This window comes from Thermobia domestica, chromosome 1 (assembly GCF_964235325.1).
Source record: "Thermobia domestica chromosome 1, izTheDome1.hap1.1, whole genome shotgun sequence".
Lineage (NCBI taxonomy): Eukaryota > Metazoa > Arthropoda > Insecta > Zygentoma > Lepismatidae > Thermobia > Thermobia domestica.
In genome coordinates this window covers 371,863,228-371,888,046 of record NC_137454.1, presented here as the reverse complement: position 1 = coordinate 371,888,046, position 24,819 = coordinate 371,863,228, and the positions used below count along the sequence as shown (strand labels likewise).

The 24,819-nt window shown below is 34.8% G+C and overlaps 1 protein-coding gene across 1 annotated transcript in view; it reads right to left on the bottom strand.

Moving 5' to 3' along the window:
- Positions 1-12,593: 12,593 nt before the first annotated feature.
- The window catches only part of LOC145668251 (uncharacterized), a 35,633-nt gene continuing 23,407 nt past the window's right edge, over positions 12,594-24,819 (bottom strand). The window contains exons 3-4 of the mRNA XM_081735942.1: positions 16,543-16,687; positions 12,594-13,318 (exon numbers count right to left, since the gene is read on the bottom strand). Coding sequence (XP_081592068.1) covers positions 13,041-13,318; positions 16,543-16,687 — 423 coding nt within the window. The 3' untranslated portion in view covers positions 12,594-13,040. The remainder of the gene's footprint in view (positions 13,319-16,542; positions 16,688-24,819) is intronic.

Genomic DNA, 24,819 nt, shown 5'->3' with positions numbered 1-24,819 from the left:
ATTTCAAGTGTTGCAAACTTTAATAGTGCATTTACAAATTACATCATATTGCGTAATATCAGTATTATTAATTTAAAATATGTTAAAGCACCTGCGTACGAGATTACAAACCAAATGCCTTTGGGTACGAGATTACAAACGAAATGCGTTTGGGTACGAGATTAAATTTTGAAAGTATAAATCCAACGCAGCAAGCCGCGCCGCGCACTATAGAATTACTAGTGTTAAAGTAAAGCCACTCATTGGTATACTCTTTGTTGTTAAATCATTTATTTTAAAATACCAATTTTATTATAAAGTTACATCTAATAATAAACTTTAAAATATATCTTAAAGTTACAAGTCTTTTGGAAGTTACATTTACTAAACGTGTACAGGAATTGTTCATACATTCTTATGTCCATCTTCGGTTATGTTCGGCAATTTTCGGAACCATTCGTGTGATACATTAACCACCATGTACAGGAATTGTGGATAAACTCTCATGTTCATCTTCGGTTAGGTTCGGCATTGTTCGGAAAACTTCGGGAAACTTCGGGAACCTTCGGGAACCTTCGGCAATCTTCGGGAATCTTCGTGTGGAGTTCTTGGAATTTCCATTTATTAGTGTTGATAATAAACAATCAATAAAAAGTAAACACACTTCCTGTTTGTACTTTGCGTGCTGTAATTAGTCTAAATCAATTTTATTACGGCAGTTTGTAAATTACAATTATCGAAAAGTGCTAAAGGATTAACCGATAAACTTAAAAGTATATCTTCGGTAAACTAAAATATACTTAGTGAGTGACAAGTGGTAGTGCATCGATACTAAACTGAAAAAAAGTTACGGGAAGTTTTATCATTGTAGTTAACGGCCAGTGTTAGTGCAATTCCCGACAAGCTTTCAAGTGTGTTGTCGGTAAACTTACAACTAAATCTGTTGTGAACTAAAACAAGTTCGGGAAAGTTTTATTATTATATTTACTGGTAAGTGTAAAAAATTCTTAAAAAAAGTGTATCTTTGGTCAACACATTGTGAATTATATCATAAAAGTCTACTTACAAAACCTTGTCATTTAAAAACTGTGAAAAGAAATATCAAAGTTCTGTGTACATTATTGTGTAAAATATTTACTGTATAAGACAAAAATTCATATTCCAATTACATATTTAGTGTGTCAATCACACAATGGAAGGACAATCTGTCATCTGTACCATGTTGTCAGCACAACAAGCACGTGGATATGAAAATCCAAACGAAGTTTTATTTACATGGGAAGTAATAACACAATGTCATGCTGCGGGTGCAAGGGTAAGCAATGAAGCTTATTCCAAGTTATTGCAAGCGTTGTTTATGCATTTTGGTTGTGATCCTCATGTTGTTTTGAAAAAATGTAAGTGTGCAAAAGATATTATTGATTTATATCATGTAGGCTTCTTTCGTCAAGATAATATAAAGAATTTAGCTCGTGAAAAGTTTATGGAACTTGTGTCTGAAGGAAAAGCTAATAGTTTAACTACAAATGATTTTAGCGTGTTCATGGAAAATTTTATAAACTTTCCAAGTCCTAATACTACTAATGTATCACAACATACCATGTATGGGAGTGGTAAAACAAATGAATATTTTCGTATTGTTAATAGTAGAATCAAACAATATAGTTATTTTGGACTTACAGGAAAGGAAGTTACAATTGAACGTATGCAAACTAGTGGAATAGATGATCCTGAAAAATATATTCAGTTGTTATTTGAATTTGTAAAGGATCACGTTTTAAATGATGCCGATGATGATATGTATGTTGGTATAACAATAGAAAGTTCTGCTTCTACCATTAATAAACCAATATACATTTCGTGGCGTCAAAAGTCGGATTTAAGCTCCGACATTCTATTTCGTAAAATTGAAAATGTTTTAAATAGTAATGAAAATTATTTATTAGGTGATAAAGTAAATTTCAAAATTCATATTGTTGATTCACGTAAAGGTAGGGGACGAACAAGGGGTTCATCAAAATTTGTTGATCTTGTAACACACATGGAACAATGTACTATTCCTGTAGAAAAGGATGTGTATTGTCTTCCTAAAAGTATTATTCTTGGAATGGGTAAAGCTGATCATCGTTATAACTATGTATATCAATTGAAAAATCATTCTGAACGTTTGATGAAACAAGCAAAACAATTGTGTGTCAATGCTAAAGTTGACATTGAAATCCATGATGGATGTACTATTGATGATGTAAAAAAGTTTCAAAATAAGCTAGCGCCTCATTATCAAATTGTTGTTTACGAAAAGAACGGATTAACTCGAAACTATAATGTAATTTATCCTGGAATACATGCATCAAAGAAAATTTTGATTTTGTACAGTGAAGGACACTACGAATTAATTACCAACATTACAACACTATTAAACAAACGGAAATATTGTCAGTATTGTTTGAAAGGTTATCATCATACACAAAATCATAAGTGTAACTTCAAATGTCCAATGTGCGAAAAGTATCATAATGTTTCTAATAATGATAATAATATTAAAGTTGAATGCCTTGATTGCCATAGACTGTTTTCTTCAGAAGAATGTTTTGCTAATCATAAAGCAATAAATGTTTCCGGAAAAAGTATATGCAAAACAAAGAAAATTTGTGTCCATTGTGGTACTATAATTGACATGCGTTCACGCAAGTCTGAACATGATTGTGGTGAACGTTATTGTAAAACATGTTACACATATGTAAGCGATGACCATATTTGTTTTGTTCAAACGGCTATGATGCAACATATAGATACCTTTTTGTACATTATATTTGATGTAGAAACAATGTTGCTTCCTAAAAATGAACAAAGAGAACAAGAACATCATGTAAATTTTGTAAATTGTATTCATGCTTGTTACAAGTGTAAGGACATGAAGCTTGATGATACATGCTTTGTATGCGGCGATAAAAATGGATTCCGTTCGTTTGATTTTCACAACATTGAAGAATTTGTTAATCATGTATTAATAACTCGACCAATGTTTAAAAAAATCGTTGTGCTTTCCCATAATGGCAGTAATTATGATATGCAATTCTGTGCTAAAACTTTGATCATAAACCATCATTTTACACCGGAAGTAATAATGTCAGGGCAAAAAATTATTGAAATGCGTTTAGGACAAAAAATTTACTTCCGTGACACATATTTGTATATGGGAGTTAAATTATCTAAATTACCTAAGACGTTAGGTCTTTCTGCAAATTTACGAAAGGGAGATTTCCCATACTTGTTTAATACATTAGAGAACCAAAATTACATAGGTAAAATTCCTGATCTAAAATATTTTGATCCTGATTCAAGGAGCACTGAAGATCGAGAGCAACTTATCATATGGCACAAAGAACGTGTTGCAAGTAATGAGGAATATAATCTCCAAAAGGAAATGATTGAATATTGTCGGAATGATGTTAAAATTTTAGCAGAGGCTGTCATTAAATTTTCAAACTTAATTGAAGACAAAACAAATGGTATCCAATGTTTTATCGTCTCGTCAACTATTGCTAGTTTGGCAATACTAACATATCGTACCTTATATTTACCTAAAGAAATTATTCCAATTATTCCACCTTATGGGTTTGACCATCGTGATCGTCAAAGTCTGAAGGCAATGTACTGGCTGCGATACTTAGAACGTACTACTGGTAATAAAATTCTTCATTCTGGAAATGGTTTGGAAAAACGATTTGGGAGGTATAAGGTTGATGGATTTGAAACTAAAACAAATACAGTTTACGAATTTCATGGATGTTACTATCACGGGTGTTTAAACTGTTATCCTACACTACGACACGTGTCCCTAGATTCTACCTCTAAGCAAGGTACATCATTACAAGATCGGTATGAAAACACCACCACAAAAATAGCATTTCTTAAAAAATTAAATCTTAATGTCATTGAAATGTGGGAATGTGAATGGGACCTCATGGTAAAAAATGATAAAAAATTACAACAGTTTATTCAAACACAGTGTCATGATCTTGTTGATCATCTGGTACCTAAAGATAGTTTTCATGGTGGGCGTACAGAATGTTTTAATGCCTTGTACGAATGTACCAGCAAAGAGTTTGTGTCATATTATGATGTTACCAGTCTTTACCCGTGGGTAATGGCACGTAAGCCATTGCCTATAGGAAAACCTATAATATACAAGGGGCCTGACTTTCCTCAAGTGCAAAGTATTCATGGATTAGTGAAATGTAGTATCTTGCCTCCCAAAGACTTATATTTTCCAATTTTACCATATACATGTAATGATCGCCTTTTGTTTGGGTTATGTCGTACGTGTATGGAACAAAGTGACAACAACTGTATGCATAATGATGCCGAGCGTGTCCTTACTGGTACATACTGTACTCCTGAACTTCATGTGGCTTTAGATCTCGGATACAAAATTCTACAAATTATCGAAATTTGGGAATTCAAATTATCTGGATCAGAAAATAATTTGTTTAAAAATTATGTCAATTCCTTCTTAAAAATGAAACAGGAGTCTTCAGGGTTTCCTAGCTGGTGCAAAACTAAACAAGATCAAGAAAAATATATTGCAGACTATTATGAACATGAATGCATTCAGTTAACGGAAAATAACATTCAATCAAATCCTGGTCTAAGATATATTTCCAAAATATTTCTCAATTCCTTGTATGGCAAATGGGGACAAAGAACAGATTTATCTCAATCTGTAATTGTAGATACTCCAGAAAAATTTTTAAGTTATCTATGGGCACCCCAATATGAGGTACAAACTGTATTGCCTATTGGAGAGCGACATCTCATTGTATCATATAAAAACATTGAGAACAAAAACAAGCCATGGAAATTTTCCAATGTTGTCCTTGCAGCCTTTATCACCTCGTGGGCGCGTCTAAAACTTTACGAATTACTAACAGCTATAGATCCTGATCGTGTATTGTACTGTGACACTGATAGTATTATGTTTGTACAGCCACGTAATGAAAAGCCTCCACTTTCTTTGGGTTCCTATTTAGGTGAGTTAACTAATGAAGTTCCTGATGGCTGGGAAATTGATGCCTTTATAGGCTTAGGGCCAAAAAATTATGCCTATAGAATGAAAGAAGTTCAAACAGGGAAAGTAGATTATGTATTTAAAATTAGAGGAATTACTTTAAATCATCGTACACGACAAGAAATTAACTTTGATCATTTTTATCAACTAGTTCGAGATAAAGCTGACAAAAAACAGTTACACAATCCAGGAAGAATTGTTCGTAAGCCTGGGTTTGTCATCGTATCCAAGTCTGAAACTAAAACACATCAGAAAGTTCAAAATAAAAGACGACGATTAAATCATAACAGTATTACTGACTATAGAACATTGCCATATGGTTATCAAAGTATTAAGTGCGTGAAATGAATGGTATTCTGTATATATGTAAATAGTAAACTGTCTAAAGGTATCATGATGTCCATAAGTTTTCCTATCTGTTGGTGCTTGTACGTATATATCATGTAAATATGCCAATAAGTTATTAAAAATATTCTAAGTATAGTAAATATCTTATTTAAATATATTTATATATGTATATCAATATGCCAATATTGCAAAATAGAATATTGTAGAGTATATAAATACAATAAAGCGTTACAATTTACAATAATATGATTTATTTCTCCAAACAAATATTGATATCATACGAAGTATCTGTATTCTATATAAGATAAAGGAAGAATACCTATGCTTCATATAAGGTTATTTATCATATTTTATGCTCCTACAATAAATGACTCTAAGTTGGAAACCATATTGTTGTCATAATGTCTACTATAAGGTAAACAAGCATCTTAGAAGTAAGTAAAAGTATGAATACTATACTGAAAAGATATCTATAAGTAAATGGGTTATAACACAGTGATATCCTTTGTGCTTCAAATACCACTAGAACATCTGTGGTATGCTCACATTATAAGGTAACATGATGTGTTCAGCCTCACAGTTTGAGTAACAAACGAACCATTCAATATTACAAGAGGACATATACGTAAAAAAAATCACAATATATACATTCTAACATTGTATTCAAGGTAATCTATATACATAAGGAATCAATTCATGTGTTTGCAATCATCTAGCATATCACCACAACAACATATACAGCTCTACAATACGATAAAATAAGGCTACAATCCAATATTAATACAATAGAAACACTTCAGGTGTTTGCATCCCCCATAGTATAGCCCCTAAAGCTACGCAACCAACAACACATGCTTAAAACACTTACATGCAAACGAAAAATAATATGTCTACAATATGATACATATATTCCTGTCCCGATATCAAAACTAATATACATACATACATACATACATCTACCCACTTACAAACTATTCATATATACATGCAATTTCTTATTCGTCTAAGCTTCGTACCCCATTAGACCCATACAGTATCCAAAACATGATATTCTATGCTAAAATCCTATATCAGCAACACATACATCTACCCACTTACAAACTAATCACAAATACATGCAATTTCTTATTCGTCTAAGCTTCGTACCCCATTAGACCCATACAGTATCCAAAACATGATATTCTATGCTAAAATCACATATCACCTACACATAGATGTACCCTACTTACAAACTAATCACAAATACATGCAATTTGTCATTCGTCTAAGCTTCGTACTCCATTAGACCCATACAGTATCCAAAACATGATATTCTATGCTAAAATCACATATCACCTACACATAGATGTACCCTACTTACAAACTAATCACAAATACATGCAATTTGTCATTCGTCTAAGCTTCGTACTCCATTAGACCCATGCAGTATCCAAAAGATGATATTCTATGCTAAAATCCTATATCAGCAACACATACATCTACCCACTTACAAACTATTCATATATACATGCAATTTCTTATTCGTCTAAGCTTCGTACCCCATTAGACCCATACAGTATCCAAAACATGATATTCTATGCTAAAATCACATATCACCTACACATAGATGTACCCTACTTACAAACTAATCACAAATACATGCAATTTGTCATTCGTCTAAGCTTCGTACTCCATTAGACCCATGCAGTATCCAAAAGATGATATTCTATGTTAAAATCACATATCAGCTACTGAAAATACAATATCATTACATAAAATATGTTTCTTTGAGTTGCGCGCATTTCCTTCCACATTATCTCATACATTTACGTACAATACGCAGTGCTGTATATTACATATATCCGCAAAATGCCTCTAAATATACGAAAAACAGTAAAATCCATTCTTTGTAATCCTTTTCTTTAGCATCTCATTAATATTCATTATCATCTCCTTAATATTCATAAATAATTAATTCATTACTCTAGTTTTTAAAAGGATAAAATCATTTATGCAAAAATACCTACAAAAAATCTTCCTTCAAAACTTCTTCCAAAAGCACAAAAGGGAAAGTTGTCTTGCGTACACATTCATTCACTCTTTTTTTTTCCTCTTTGAAACTCAGGTAGGCACGCTCACTCTTTCTCTTCCCCCCTCTACGTTTGTGGCAAGGTCTTAACAAAATGCGTAAAAAGTCAAACACCCGTTTAAAGTGATCCTTTGCTCAAAATAACAACAGAGTTCCTTCATGCAATCCTACGTGCGGTTTCCTCAATATGGGGCAATACATTAACTTTTAAAAAGTGACACGTACCTATCTCATTCTTAAATTCTCTGTCGTTAGAATAATGATTCTTATTTCTTTCTTTTTTCACATATTTTTGAGTTTCCATGCAGTGGAAATTACAGGCCCCCCATTAAGCAATGTCCAGAGAACAGCACAGTTCCCCACCTCCAAAAAAAAAAAAACCTGGAACACACACACATACAAGCAGGTGTCTATGTTACGTTCGTTACTCCGTCAAAGCGCTCTCTCACTCTCCCCGCCTTACATCTTAGACAGTCAATATCTTTTACCAATTGTTCTTTATCCAAAGTTTCCCATGTTTTTCTAAAAGTCATTTCAGATCTCTCTCTGCCTTCCAACATTTAAAGTATTGTGCAACATCCATATGTCACATTAAATTGACACTTTGTTACTTCCTTAATTGACACAAAGATGAAAATACGTGACAGCTTCAAAAGAAGCATCTGGTACGATTACAATGGTGTTTGTCGGCTATCTATTGTCTATAATACCTCACACGTTGGATAGATTCAGGTCCAAGTACTACTTTTTTCATGCATTGTTTTCTGCCTTTGTCCTTTACTTACGTCACCTTACGACATGCCATTCTTTTATTATAGGTACCTTCTTTCTTTAGAATTAGTTTCTTGAATACCAAGACCAACTGTGTTGAAGATTAACGAAAAAGACTTGTGTGGACATGTTCTGAAGTTCCTTTAGGTATTTTCAGCATTTGAAGGAGGAATAACCAAGGAAAAAACAAGTTTCTTAAAGGATTGGGGAAAAAATGGTAAGTAATCAACATAAATTGTATAAATTAATATAAAATTGTATTAAAATATATGATAAAATAGATCAGAGGAAATTTACGCCCACTTTCGTGAGAAATTTGCACTGTTGATTAATTCTTGTGAGACTGAAGGAAATTTGTACCAGTTTTGGTGAGAATTTTGCACTGTTGACCAATTGTTGTGAGAATGAAGGAAATTTGTACCAGTTTTGGTGAGAATTTTGCACTTTTCTCCAATTCTCGTGAAAATAAGGGAAATTTGTATCAATTTTCGTAAGAAATAAGGCGAAATTATATCAATTTTGGTGAGAAATCTGCACTGTTGATCAATTTTGGTGAAAAAAGGGCTCTATTCTACTGGACTCGACGATGAGACAGACGCTGCTTTAGAAATTCGAAAGCATAATAGTCCATTAGGATGGCATCTGTCTGTCAGAGTAGGCAATTGCCGCAATTCCAGTTTTCTGTTCCATACGGCGATAGAATTCCATTGATGTTCTCGCCGTGTGGCTGGATTCCTTGTCTTGGTGCAGTTCAATATGATTCAAGTCCTGTCCGTTCAATGTTGAGATTTCGTTGCTGGTACATTTTAGTCAGGACATGAGTCTGGTAGTACGCAGTGAAAAAAACAGCCACCTCACCTTTCGGAGACGCTGCTTGCCTCTTTACGAGAAGCCGGCCACAAATCATGAGCCCTTTTGGGAAAATGTTCTAGCTACTCGCGTAGGTGTGGTGAGTCCAGGACTCTGTGCCTCATATTTGTGTACACAGTGAACCCCTTTCCAGAATCTGGCGGCATCCAGACTAGGCTTGACCAAACTGCTCTGCTATGTGACAAACGAGATATTGTTGCTTGCCTAGTGGCAATCTCACGACGATCTGTTGTGCATGCGCAGTACAGTTGCTAATTGAATTTAGCTCAATATAAGCGAATCAAATTCTGTACTAAGCAGATTTTACTATTAAAGAATTGATCAAGACCTCTTCGTACTTAATCTTGCTTTATTCTGTGTAGATATTAGCTATATTATGATGTAGGGGGGCGCGGTGACTCAGTGGTAGAGCACTTACATCTGGTGCGTGGGGTCCCTGGTTCGATCCCCGGCAAAGTGTTTGTAGTGGACAACATTGTGCCCGTGGGTTTTCTCAGGGTACTCCGGTTTCCTCCCACTTTCTCATTCCACCAATTCTTTCATCAACAGTCACTTGCTTTAATCATCATCATCATCTTAGCCTAAAAGACATAATTGTGGGACGTTAAACTGAAAGAATGTGAAATAATATATTATAATGTGAAAGAAAGCATGACGATGCATGTAGATCGAGAGCCTCCAGTACGTTTATTTCAAACATGCGAATCAGAACGTTAAGACAAACAATACTAATCCTGATTGATCACCATTTTCCCGGTACATTTGAATAATTTATTCATTAGAATTTTTGTTTAACTAAAATATTTTTCAAATATATGACACAACATTAGTCGATAGATCACATCGCTAAGATAAATTCTCATGTGTAGTTTTTGAGAAAAATAAAAAACGAACTTTTTGGGTGCTGGAAACTTTGTCACTCGTTGCCAATAATAATTGAGTGTTCATTGTGCTGAAAGAAATTTTATTTACGTACTGTATAGGAAGCAAAATTCATGGTTAAGTAGTAGATTTTTTTCTTTTCCTAACAGGAAAACTCACACAATTTATGCAAATACTACTTATAATACAAGATATAGGGAAGAGAAATTTCAAGGAATTAATAATTTCTGACCCAGAATTCGGAAGAATGGATAACTGCGTCAAATTTCGATGCATCGAGATCTTCCTGATCCAAGATCAAGATGATGGGCAAAATGTTTGCATTTTAAATCGTCAGTCAGCATCTCGCAGCGAGCATGGGGGGCTATGACGTCATTGCAAGATTATTCTTAACCCTACGTAAAGGTACGTCTACGTAAGTCTTTCTGTTGATATTGAGATGTGTATGATTTTTGAATCTCAAAGCGCCAGATAACGACAAATAGTGATAGTTTTTGTTTGTTTATTGATAGTACAACCAAAACTAAGACAAAAAAGTTTTTATTTTAGGAATGGAAGGTTTTATCACGCTTATAAAAGTTGTAAAATCTCAAGTTCTAAAGCCATATTGTCGATAAATGTGTTTACTTCTTTCTTACACCTGTTTTTTTCACTCTGGCAACACTGTACTCATTCAATATTAATATTACTGTAAAGAGTATTCCGTTACTAGTAACGCGAGCTATGATTTACCTCTCAAATGTACTATTTCAAAATTGAAATATATTTATTTCAAGCATATTATTTGTTTACTACCTGAAAAAAGTTCAGCTTGCCACCATTATGAACCAGTATTTTGAATGGAAAATATATAAGGTTCCTTAGTGCAGAAGTGTATATTTGTTATTATTTTCTAATTTCCAGTAGAAAGTATCGGCATTTGAAGACTGTTCAATTACAAATAAAATAAGTTATCACCTGTTCCCCATGTAGGCTACTGTGCGTTCCAAAAGTAAGTACACATATGTGAATACGATTATGTTGAACAACTATATTTCGTGAACAACAACTATATGCGTTCAATGCCTCGGAACGATTGAGATTCTTGTGTCTTCCTGTATGCGCTTAGAATGATGCTATGTTATGAGTAGCTTTTAGAACAATGAATATTTCGCGTTAAATTCTATTTTCGTGAGCATGTAAGTACACATAGACCGATTTTCCGTTAGATTTCCAGATATGTCGGTTCCTGATCGATATAGTGTAAGATTACTAACCGAGAAATTTACGGAGACTGGATAGATAGAAGACTATAAGCAAAATACCATATCATCTGTATTCGATGGTGAAGATAAATGTATTCAGAAGGATAGATGTCCCAATATTATTTGTAGAAACAACAACTGAAATTGTTATTGTGAAATCACATACCAGATTATGGAAAAGCTAACCGAGGACGAAATTAATAATGTTTGCATTCAACAAGGCGGAGTAATCGCCCATATAGCTTGGAGTCCCATGAGGTTATTGCAAAGAGATTTTCGGGGGATCAAATCATTTCTAAGGTTTGTGGCCATCTCGTTTCCCGCACTTGAAAACATCGGCTTTTTCCTTCTGGGGTTACATACTTGTAGAAAGTAATATTTATCGAAGTGCTTCAAATTGCTATTCGTGATTTTACCAGGAAAATTCCACATAAATAAGCTGTAAGTATTCGAGATCAAGACGAAACGCATGCAGAGACGTCTGGATTTTCATGGGGAATATTTTTTTTTTATTTTATTTAACTTTCAGTTGAGCGTCCCTTTCAGCAGCGAGGCTATATGAGACGTAGATCTATAGCTTAATGTAGTATGCGAACCTAATAAGTCCCGCCGGGAATCAAATTCAGGTCTTGCACGCCAAGGGAAACATTCTCAACGACTACTGTAAGGGCAAGTATGTTCTGTGTATTTGTTATATGATGCATGACAAATGTATAGTTACTTTGCGAACGCACTGTATAATTACACTGGGAGATATCATAATTGAGTAAACTTCAACTAAATCACACACACACACACACACACACACACAAAAAAAAAACTGGCCAAGTTTTCAGAAATATGATAAATATGTGAATGTTGAGATTGATCATAAACTAACGTCATATGCTGGGGAATTTGTTTTTACACTGGTGACATTTTCGTAGCCAATGTATATTTATGAAATAAACATAATCCATGAGCAATTGGCCGCCTAATGTATTTGACCATTTGTGGTGGACAAACACCGTGTGCGTGGGTTTTCTCGGGGTTCTCCCGTTTCCTCCCACTTTCTTCATTCCACCATTTCATTCATCACTCATCATCACCGTCTCCTTTAGCCTAATCGGCATAATCGTGGGACGTAAAACTCAAAGATTTCATTTTTTTTTTATCGGACCAATATTGGCCCACGATTGTTCTGCAGTCAAAGGTCGGCCCATTATCAGGCCAAAAACGGCATGCTCATATATATAGAGAATATATAAAATCTAACCTGTCTTCACTGCTGGAGAGACACATAGCACACACTATACGGTACATAAACTATGCATTTAAGAGACATCACGTAAGAAAACAGCCAGTGGTATAAACAAAAAAAGAATTTTAATAGGTATCAAGCAATAACAACAATAGTAACAAAAAAAGATTGTAATAAATAGAAGGAAACAACAATTCGTCAACAATAAAAAGAAAGTGACAAAACATCTGAGATCCATTTCAACAATAAGATTGACAGTTTAGAAAATAACATCGACAACAGCAAGAAAGGAGTAAGAAGAAAATAATAGGGTTTTCGTGGCCATCTTAATGTCTTACTGAGCTTCTGGAATTAAGAGTCATTAGTCGTTATTGCAGCCTCTTTCTCAAAACATTTGGCCAACAGCCAGATGCTAAACAAAAGACGATCTCCTCAACGACGAAGGCGTCTTGAGGAAGGTACGCACTTGGGAAGTATATCAAGGAGTTATTATTGTAGATGAACTGGAAACATTCTGAATGCGAAAGAAGCACTTAAGCACTATTTAACAAGTGTCAACTAAAGTTTTCACTGTTCGTAGCTAGTATGGTCCCTTGTGCTACTCCGTTCCAAATTACGGAATGGTTGAAGTCCTGGGCCTGTGTTTTCAAATGAGATTTTGCCACCACTACCACTGCTTGCACCTAAGTAACCAAAGTGTTGCTGACTGGGTTCTGCTGCATATGCACCACCTCCTGGGTAAAATCTTACGCCACCACCACTGCCGGTGCTTCCGTGCATCGGATTGTCTCCGCCACCAGCTCCGGTGTGTGTATTGGTAACAGTACTGGCTGCTCCGTAGCCACCTATAAAGATAATTAAACGAATTGTTATTTCAATATATGAATGAATAGATTTCGGATGTTGTTACTGGTAGTGGAAACCCTTTCGTACTATCCTGTGGGTGATATTAACACTCTACATCGTGAAGCATTGCTCTCTAGATCAGTGGCGGATCTAGAATATAAAAACTGGGGGGCCAGCGGCAACCCAAACTATGAGAGGCATATCATGACTTTACCATAAACTTTCAAAAATATATAAATAATATCTTAAATTATTTTGTCACTCAGAAAACTGGGAGGACTAAACCTCCGCGGCCCCGAGCTAAATCCGCCACTGCTCTAGAGTGATTAGTTAACCGCTTTAATACCTCTGTTTTATGTCTTTTGTAGGCACCTAACCTGCAAAAAAATTTATTTCATTACTGTTTTTTTTTTTTTTTTGTTACACAATTAATACTTCGGGTTACTGCTAACACCCTCGCAAGTATTAATGTTGGTCATTGACACCAGTGGCGGATCCAGGGAGGGGCGATCTGGGCGATCGTCACCCCCCCAGAAGAGGAAACTTTTATTTTATTTTATATATAAATAAAACCCATCCCAGTTTGGAACTCTTAAAAGTAGCTCTAAGTAGCAGTATTACAACCCCTTCCCCAGAAATCCGTCCTCAATCCGCCCCTGATTGACACATAATAAAATCAATGTCTCATGGGTATAAAGAGTAATATTCTGTGAGAATAATTTCTTTGCATTCGGTACTCTCAAGCTAGTACAACAAATTCAATTCGAAACATAATCCAAGCGTGAGCACTTTCACTATTGACATGAGCGGTATTTCAAAGAGTTTAATTTTGAGGTCATTTTTCTTGTGACATCACGATAGATAAGTTTAAATATAGTTTATTTTGGTTCAGCTTCCTAACTAATTAACTGTATGGCCCATAGAACCCGGAGGTTCAATCCCGCGTTCGCAAAAGCTCTCCATCGATTTCTGTACTTAGCTAACTGGATCGAGGTTTTACTTTGTCCTATTTCTACGAAATCCATCTTAATATTGTCCTCTCATCTGCCCCTAAGTCTACCTAATGGTCGTTTTTCGACTGGATTTCCAGTTAAAATTTTGAAAGCGTTCCTACTTTCTTCCATTTTAGCCACATGTTCTGCCCACCTGAGCCTCCTAGATTTGATGACTCTAACAATGTTCGGTAAACAGTATAAATAATGCAGTTCCTCGTTATGAAGTTTCTACCATTCCTCATTCCCGTTCCTCTTGGGTCTGAATATTCGTCTCAGGTTTTTATTCACTAATACTTTCAGTCTGCGTTCTTCCCTCAGAGTAAGCGTTCTCAAATTATTATTATTATTATTATTATTATTATTATTATTATTATTATTATTATTATTATTATTATTATTTTAAAAAGTATAATTAGAAATTTACCCAAGCGAGGGCAGTTTTTGTTTTTGCCATGATCGGATGTTTTCTGACACATGCCTGGTGCTACTTCAACTCCATCTGCTGTTAGAGCAATTAAAGTGGTCAAATCAGAAAACACTAATTATATTAAAATAAGCCGAGAACAAGTGTAAGTACATCGAAAATAAATGTCAGCACTTTTGTTAATGGAAATTTTGTCAGAAAACTCATACGGTCACGAAATTATTCACGTGAAATACAGCGCTGAGATTCAGAATGAAGCAAATGTGTACGTGTGGCTATGCATCAAATCAGGAACGGGTTAAATAACTATTGGACTCATTGAGATAAATCCTCATAACCTCATGGATGTGTTGAGTTGAAAGATATTGGATATGGGAAAAGAACACAGAACTTTCTTCCAAAGGGAAATCACTCTTAACACTTTAGAGATCCTTTAGCGTCGAAAAAAAGGAAACTCGAAAGCAATCCAAGTTTATGGTTGTGTGTTGACTGACTTATTTGATAAATTAAATGGAAATGAAGCTTATAAACCACACTCGTCCTCTCCGTCCAGATGTTGTGTTTATCTACCACAACCATTCTCTCTGCCCAGATGCTATGCTTATCTACCACACTTGTTTTCTCCGTCAGATGCTGTGTGTATCTACCACATCCGTTGTCTCCGTTCAGATGTTGTGTTTATCTTCCACAACAGTTCTCTCTATGTATATGCTGTTTATCTACCACACCTGTTCTGTCCTTCCAAATACTGTTTATCAAACACGTATTCTCTCTGTCCAGATGCTGTGTTCATCTACCACACCCGTTCTCTTCCTCCAGGTCTTGTGTTTATCTTCCACAACCGTTCTCTCCGTCCAGATACTGTGTTTATCTACCACACCCTTCCTTTCCGTCCAAATACTGTGTTTAAATACCACACCTGTTCTTTCCGTCCAGGTGTGTGTATCTACCACATCCGTCCACAATGGAATGATCGACTGTGTGTTTATATGCCACGACCGTTTCTATAGAGTTAATCTTCTTTACGTTTGGTTTCGTCAAGTGTCATTTTGAGAAGGATTTCCCTTCAAATTTTAGGAGAAAAGCTTCCAAGTTTGTAATATTTTCCTTTAAAAAATACATGTTTGTGTTTTACAACTTACCCAACACCGAGCTTGTGAAGGACAAGATCTACTATTAACAATGGTGGATACCTATGACATCTTTATTTTCTTAGTTCAATGATTTATATTTTCGTTTGTTTGTTCTCTTGAAATAAAGTAGAATTTCAGTGTTTTTATTTTAATGTTTTTTTTTTCTTCAAGTATAGTTAAATGTCATATTTGCGTTTTCGAAATGAATTTGAATTATGTAAAATGTAATTTTATTATTAAGTATTAAAAATTAGATATAACGAAAATGTAATTATCAGAAAATAAGGGTCATTTAAAAGAAAACAAAAATAAATACCCCATATAAATTAATTTGCTAAAACTAGGGTATGTCTGAAAAATAAAATTATGAACACCCTTTCATAATCATCCTCAAAACAAATGAAGAACAATTGTATTTTCGACCTTAATATACGGTATAATTATAGTTTGTCGAACCTCACAAAAAAATACCACTCGGCACGTAAAATACCAATCAGTTGGCAACCCTAGTTAAAAGAAAGATGGTGAACGTATTCAACACCGTTAACATTTCCAAGCTAAGAAAATGAACTGAACCATGAAAAAACTAGTACTTTGGAAAGCCTGCAAAACATTTTACAGTACATGGATAATTATTTTTATTTAGTTAACACGGTAGAGTATTTATTTACCTGAGCTGCCTCCATAATCTCCACCACCACCTCCGCCTCCTCCATGCCCTCCACCATGGCCCTTCCCATGGCCGTAGCCCTTATCCACGTGGTTGTATTCCCAGTAATGTTCACCGTAGCCTCCGTGTTTGTCGCCCCAACGCACCTGAAACAGAGATCATAAATACACAGTAAATAACGAATAGGTTTTTCTATATCTCTCTATGTACAGTACATATGTATAAATAAAGAAGCCCTGACGACTGATCAACGCCCAGGCCAAACCACTTAAGCCAGAAACTTCAAATTTAGATAGGGCATAGGATTTATGATGTGTGATCCCATTGACAGAGTTTTGGAAATTCGGCGGGAAAGGAAGGGAAGAGGGGGTAGCAATTATTATCTTAAAATGACTATTATCTCGGAATTTCTGAAGGTTAGAGATGTGAAACTTGGTATTTGGGCTTTTCTTTTAGAATGACAAAAGATCTGGGAACAAAAGGGGGTGGAGTTGCAACTATTACAGAGAGATGTCCATACCCTTATTCTTTGAGATATAAAATTAGATGTTTAGACTTTTCATTTATATATATATATATATATATATATATATATATATATGTGTGTGTGTGTGTGTGTGTGTGTGTGTGTGTGTGTTTGTGTGTGTTTTGTCGACAATATGGCGTAAAATTTGACTCGGAAACCGAAAGCCTCCATAGGGGACATAATATTTCGCATATGTATATAGAAAGTCAAATTCTACCACGACGCCAAGTTTGATCCTGATCGGATGAATTTGGTGTATGTTTTCTTTTTCTTTCTTTTTTTTTTAATCGAAAATATGACTCAAAATTTAACCGTTCATTGCTCGGGAACTCAAAAGCCTGCGCAACAATATTTCACATGGTTATATAGCAGGTCAAGTTCTATCACTATGCGAACTTTGATCTCGATTGGATTAGTATAACTTAGCTTACACCATATATAGTGTCCTTGATTTTTTTAGGAGAAAAATAAAATTAAGAAAAAAACTAGAAATTGATTGTACGAACATAATGAAGTGTATTTATCAACGTTTAAAGAATGCAAATCATTTGAGATATGTGAAATTTTGTTGGGGTGGTTTACTCCCCACCATTAATGGTAAGAGAGAGGTGCAAGCCACATCTCAAACTCGCAACGCTCTGTGTGGCTTAATAGTGGAATGGGAAAAAGTGTGTGGTGGACAACAAATTACACATTATACAAGCATGGGCGGAGTTAGGAATTGTCTGATGGGGGACACGGTAAATACAAATGAGAATTGAAGGGTCTTATAAGTGGCATTTTTACTTTTTGTCAAAAAATTGGGGGGGGGGGCAATGCTCCCATAACTCAGCCCATGTATACAAGATAATCCAATAATAAATATTGTTTAAATGTTCTTATATTACACTCTTCATTGACCTCTTGTGATGTGGATGGATTGTAGTAACTTCTAGATGATTTTTTTTAAAGTGTCAGGACAAATTTTGTATATAAATTTACAAAAAGCGATAAGATAAAAGTTTGGAGACAAGATGAGGAAGAGTTCTTTGATAATCGAGACGAGACGATACTTTTTACAAAAGTTTACGAGACGAAACAAGATAATTTTACTTCTTGTCTGATCTCATTTTGTGGACAACACAGATATGCACGATTGATGTGTTTCAATATGCAAATTATTAATATTAACGAGACAACCAAGTGCACATACCGTACTGCCTTAAACTATTCTTTGTTCAGTGTGTGTACTCATCTATCAAGACAGGAGGCGCGGTGGCTCAGTGGTAGAGCGTTCACCTCCGGTGCTTGGGTCCCTGGTTCGATCCCAGCTCGCGCCGTGTGGACTTCGTGGTGGACAAACACCGTGCTAGGTCCTCCCGTTTCCTCCCACTTTCTTCATTCCACCATTTCATTAATTTCTGATCATCACCGTCTCCTTTAGCCTAACCGGCATAACCGTGAGACATAAAACTTAAAGATTTCATTTCATTTTTCATCTATCAAGACATGATGGTACTGGGAGGAGGTGAGGACCATATTCAGCACGTCTACATATGGAGAGGAGTAGTAGATGTGTATACGCATAAGAATGTGTAAAGAGTGTGATGAAGTCTCGTCATATTAACCAATTAGTCACAGGAACCTCTTGATCCAAGTGCCCCGTGCATCTTGGGGATATTCTGAACGTCTTCAACCTCTGTCACCATCATTATCTTAACAGCGCATCCGACGTTTAGTCAGTTGTAAGTGAGTGGATTCTCCCATTAGCAGCTTCTCTATGGGAGATGCGATCAAGAAGCCCCCCGATCACACACCGACTGACACACATCCTGGCTCCCCCCTCTCCGAGCGGCAGAGCTAGACACGCTACCTAATTGGGGCCGAGGCTGCCTGCGTGATGGGAGGGGGGGGGAGAGGGACTCATACATCAGCCGTAGTGATGATGATGATCATGGTGATAAGGGTTGCTCTTGCTTTTCCCGCAAGGGAACGTTGCGCACATATCATGTATACATCATCAAGATGACAGTCTGAATAACAGAGAGAAGGGGGGGGGGAGGGTGAAAATTATACTTAGAACTTTAATTTTAATGTATACGTAATTCTTACTTATATTTTGCTGTTTTACAGCGTTTGTTGAAATGCGATATGCAGTGTTAAACAACAATTCTGTAAAATTTCATTTCCCACAGTACAGTAAAGTATATCTCAATAGTATTTATTAGTAAGTCAAGTTTACAATGTGTACTTAGAACAAGATAAACAAAAGATATTTTACTAATATCTTCATGCAAGTTATATAGTAGATGTTTATGCCATGTGCATTTTTTGCTTCTTGGTAATATAGTCTATGAAACGAGACGAGACATAAGTATTGCGATGAGATTCGGGATATAACAGACTTCCTACAAAAGAAACCAATAAAGTTTCTGAGAAGAGACGTCACGACGCCTCAGTAATTGTCCCGTATAGCAGTCCTACTTTCTAAGAATGAAGATTTATTGTAAAGATGTCCTAATTCGAATGAAAATAATGTAAATGAAGCGATATTTCAATTTATTAAGTTTACCTATTGAACAACTATTTAACATAAGAAGAAAATACCTTTTAATAAGTTACTATAAACGATAAAAACACTTTTAAATTCCATGGTGAAACATGAATTTCTATTTACAGCATCTATGTGTAAAGCGACTCATAATGTTACGTGTTTTTTTTTTTTTTAATTAGAATCACGCTAGTGGGTATTATAAGATGGTACTGTTATTATTTATTTTATTTTACTTTCTTCAACAATCACCAGATATAGCACAGAGGCCATTTTATACTGGATAGGCCTAGCTAACAACAACAATAACAATGGAAGGGATTTGGGAAGGTGTCGGCCAGGGCCTGTTTAGTAGGTACCATTCCGGCATTTACCTGGCAGGACTGAGGAAAATCCTGGAAAACCAGTCAGGATGGTCGGCAGCGGGAATCGAACCCACGACCTCCCGAATACGAAGCCAACGCTCTACTACTTGAGCTATTCGCTCGGTAAAGTAGCTGTTATTAGACTCACTCTAGTGGGTATTATAAGATTGTAATGTTATTAGGATCACGCTAGTGGGTATTATAAGATTGTAAATTTATTAGGATCATGCTAGTGGCTATTATAAGATTGTAATGTTATTAGACTCACTCTAGTGGGTATTATAAGATTGTAATGTTATTAGGATCACGCTAGTGAGTATTATAAGATTGTAAAGTTATTATTATCACGCTAGTGGCTATTATAAGATTGTAATGTTATTAGACTCACTCTAGTGGGTATTATAAGATTGTAATGTTATTAGTATCACGCTAGTGGTTATTATAAGATTGTAATGTTATTAGGATCACGCTAGTGAGTATTATAAGATTGTAAAGTTATTAGGATCACGCTAGTGGCTATTATAAGATTGTAATGTTACTAGTATCACGCTAGTGGTTATTATAAGATTGTAACGTTATTAGGATCACGCTAGTGAGTATTATAAGATTGTAAAGTTATTAGGATCACGCAAGTGGGTAGGGTGGGTGCACCATATATGGAATACATTCCTAATATGAAATACAGAACTATTTTATCTATTATGTCCTGCACCCGAGAAGACTTTACGTAAACTTGTGCATAGTGATGCCCTCAGTCTGCGCATGAGTGGTTTGTTGCCCAACGATAATATAACATTTTCTTTTGCTGCAGAATATTTTTTTGAAGAACTTGAGTTTTTCTGACATATATTTCCAGGCTGCTGAATGTACGCAAAGAGGCATGCATTATTGTTGAGTTTGTGACATATATATAGTGTACCATAAGAGCATAAAGATTCAGTACACAGAGAATCACGTAAGCGTATGTAGAAAGAGAATTATCGAAAATGGCGATTTTCCTAATATGGAATATTCCTAAATAGGTTCATACGTATGTGAACTAGAAGTGAAGAATAATAACTGAATTGTCAGTTATATTAGACCTGACCGAGCAAGAACCGAGATAAGGGTTTCGAATATTTCATTAATATATTTTCTATTAGTATACAATTTATTAAACAGCATGTTTCTTAAATGCAGGGGAGGCAATTATATTTGGTTCATAGAGCATTATAGGGAAGTTTCAGACAATCGATAAATTACAATCATGTATTGTACTCTTTTTGTGTTGATATCTAAACTATAAGAAAATGCAGATAAACACTGTTTTTAAAATTTTATGTTGTAATATTCATATGAAGTTTGAATTTTCAAACTCTTTAGCATGGAGTTTGAGAAGCCATCTATTGATTGTAGTAGCAATAACAAAATTTTACAAACTTCATATTGTTTTGTTAGAATTTTAAAAAGAACATGATTTACCAAATGATATATCTTCAAAGAACACTACTATAGACCTATAAGATAAATAAACAATATGAAATTTTAATTTTATGCTGAGCTACATATGTTTGAATTAAAACATTGGTAATGGCAGTACGTACTCTTCGTTTTGTAATGGAAATCTCTACAATCGTTTCACCTCTTCGTATTCAAACTATACATATTTTGCCAGATTTGATAGAATGCCTCCCTGTTCTCTGCACATTCATTTGTGTATTACCATCAGAAGGTATTGTAATAGACTTGCCTCTCTAGTTAGAGCTTAAACTGGACTGACTATACCATACAGTGATGATTTCAAAGAAGGGGGAATTTCCACCCGGAGCTGTGAAAAAAATTTCCCCGGGGAAAATATCCAATCATGGTCAACAACACTTACCAGTATTCTTATAGTACTACTTTAACACCCTGTGTATTGACATCTTCCCTGGAAAAAAATCGTCTGAAATCAATACTCATACTGCAATTTATGCAAAGAGTAGGACCCCAAAACACAACCTCTTCTCTGTACTTCAGAATCTCTCTCTTTCTCTCGCTGCACCATTACAGACATTTGGAAGAACTGTATGGACAATCAATTACAAAAATAGATCACCGTGGTCGATTTTAAACCCACATTGACATTATAATAAACGAAACGAACAGGAATATTGGGTTCATTCTAAGAATTTATTAAGAGTTCAGTAAACCAGCCAGCCATTCTTCAAAAACTGTATCATCCAAACGTGAATGTACGAAAAACAGTATGAAATACAGCTACAAAACATAATTTCCATAAAAATAATGAATAAATAAATAAACAAGAACAAATTTTGAAGGCATCTTATTTAGAAGCATTTTTTTTTCTTACAGAAAACTGTTATTCGCTTAACTCGAATTTTGAAAAACAACAAAAGGGTCCTACATTACATGATATTCTTTAGCAAATATTAAGTCTAAGGCAGTTCAATCTTTTCCCCATGATGATAAAACAGACAACATGGATTTCAACGTGGTAAAATAATAATAATAATAATAATAATAATAATAATAATAATAATAATAATAATAATAATAATAATAATAATAATAATAATAATAATAATAGAAGTAATAGAAATTGACAGACTTACGGTATAATCTTAAAAGTGGAATTTTCGGAAATTCTGAAAGTGTTTTTAACATGTAGTTTATGTACAAAGTTTCATCGCGCTAGTATGAGAAGGTCCTGAAATATACTATTTTCGGCATAAGTTTTAAACCTGTCCCTTATTATACGCAATTTAATGAAAGTAAAATGACAAAAACCTCTCGAGGACAGAGTTGTGTTCAAAAATTCATTTCGAAATATGGCAATTTGAAGATAACAATTGCCTCTTCTCTTTCTCCCCCGTCGAGTTTCCAAAAATCATTCCTTAGTGGGACCTTACATCACAAATACTATCTCCTTTTCAAATTTCAAACTTTTAGCGTAAGCGGTTTGGCCTGATCATTGATCAGTTAGTCAGGACTTACTTTATATATGGAGTACAATTACAATATACACTTTATTAATTAAAAAAAAACATGTATTTCCCAAACTCAGGGGGCAGTATCTTTTCTGCCCTTCCCAAATGACGCCCCTAATAAGTAAATAATGAAAGATAAGCATTTGTAAGGGAATATAACAACTGTTTTGTTCTATTTTTCAATAAATAAATAAATAAATAATTAGTCTAAATTAGCTAACATTGTGCTTCCAGTTTGGGAGAGGATACGTTCGTACCCAGGGATTTCCCTTTGAAACGAAAAATTTCTTATATTCGTTTCTCTCTGTATCTAAAAATAAGTAAACCTCAAAATCTATGTAAAGAAAAAAGAACAGATGTACTTCTATGAGCATACTCCGAACGATTGTTAATCATTCCAAAACTTCGTTTAATAGGAGTACAACTTTACCCTCATGAAAGCATTACTTTTTTTTTTTTTTTTTTTAAGCTGTTGTCTGTATTTGAATTGTCCTTCGCTTAAACAAGCAACAGACAAGAGTACATGGTATATTGTCTAATCAGTGAGCTCTCTCACCCATAGTTATTTTTTTTCTTTCACTATTGCGCCATTAAATCGACCCTCATCCGGCAGAGGGCACTCAATTCTACCCCACTACCATCACTCACAGTTACGGAGAGGCAGGGACCTGTGTGTTGGATGATGATAGAAGTTTCAAAAGCTACAAAACAAGCCTCGGTAATATACTTAACATTTCTTTTTTTCCTATGCGAGTGCGCGTCATTTAACCTAACTTTACGTCTAGTTCAATATAAAACGAAACGAAATAGTTGTTCCATTTAGACAATGTAGGCTATGAATGCCATGTCATTCTATTTAGACATATAATGTAAAAACAATATATGAGTAACGCTAATAAGCAAACTTCAAAACATTTCAGAAGTGTGGGTTGTAGAAATATCTAGGCGAAAATGTTTAGATATCCTTAAAGAAAAGCACTAAGAGTTACGGGTTGCAGAGACCTTTAGGCGAAAATATTTAGATATTCTTAATGCAAAACACTTAAGAGCTACGTGTTGCAGAAATATCTAGGCGAAAATATTTAGTTTAGACATCCTTAATGCAAAACACTTAAGAGTTACGGCTTGCAGAAACATCTAGGCGAAATTATTTAGATATTTTTAATGCAAAACACTTAAGACTTATGGGTTTCAGAAATATCTAGGCGGAAATATTTGGATATTCTTAGTGCTTATTATAAACACAAGACAACTCAGTCACGCTAATTCCTAATAGTTCATACTTAGGCTAGTAGCTGTCGCTAGTTGTACTGCCTCCTACCAGATGCTAAAAGATGTCGCTAGCGTGCAGGAGTTGAAGGCTTGGGAAGAACAACTATATTTATGGCAAAGTATTAGATCGTAACAAGGAAAGGAACTAAGAGAAAAACACTATAGGCACAAGCTTGCTCACATCATGATATTTCACAAGCTTGCGTATAAATAGCAGGTTAAGATCAACCACGATGTCAAGTTTGATCCAGATCGGATTTGTTCGGTTAGACTCGTACGGTAGTGTCCTTGATTTAAAAAAAAAAAATAAACAAATATATAAAAACTGAATGAAGGGCGAAAGCGTTCTCAGTTATTCAAAGTATAACATTTTGAAGCAACTATTCTCTCGTTCTTGTGAATACTGTAAGATTCTTAAAAGACATTACCATATCTTTTATTCCGTAACTAAATAAAACCTTATGTATTGCTGATATTTGTGCATAAGATAAACAAAAGAACACAATATCATACGTCATAAATTGCCTAGTTCAACGCACGTTTGATTCTCGCGTTGCCTATATTTAGATGTTCCTTACCCACACATCAGATCTAAAGAGGAAGAAACAAAAATATT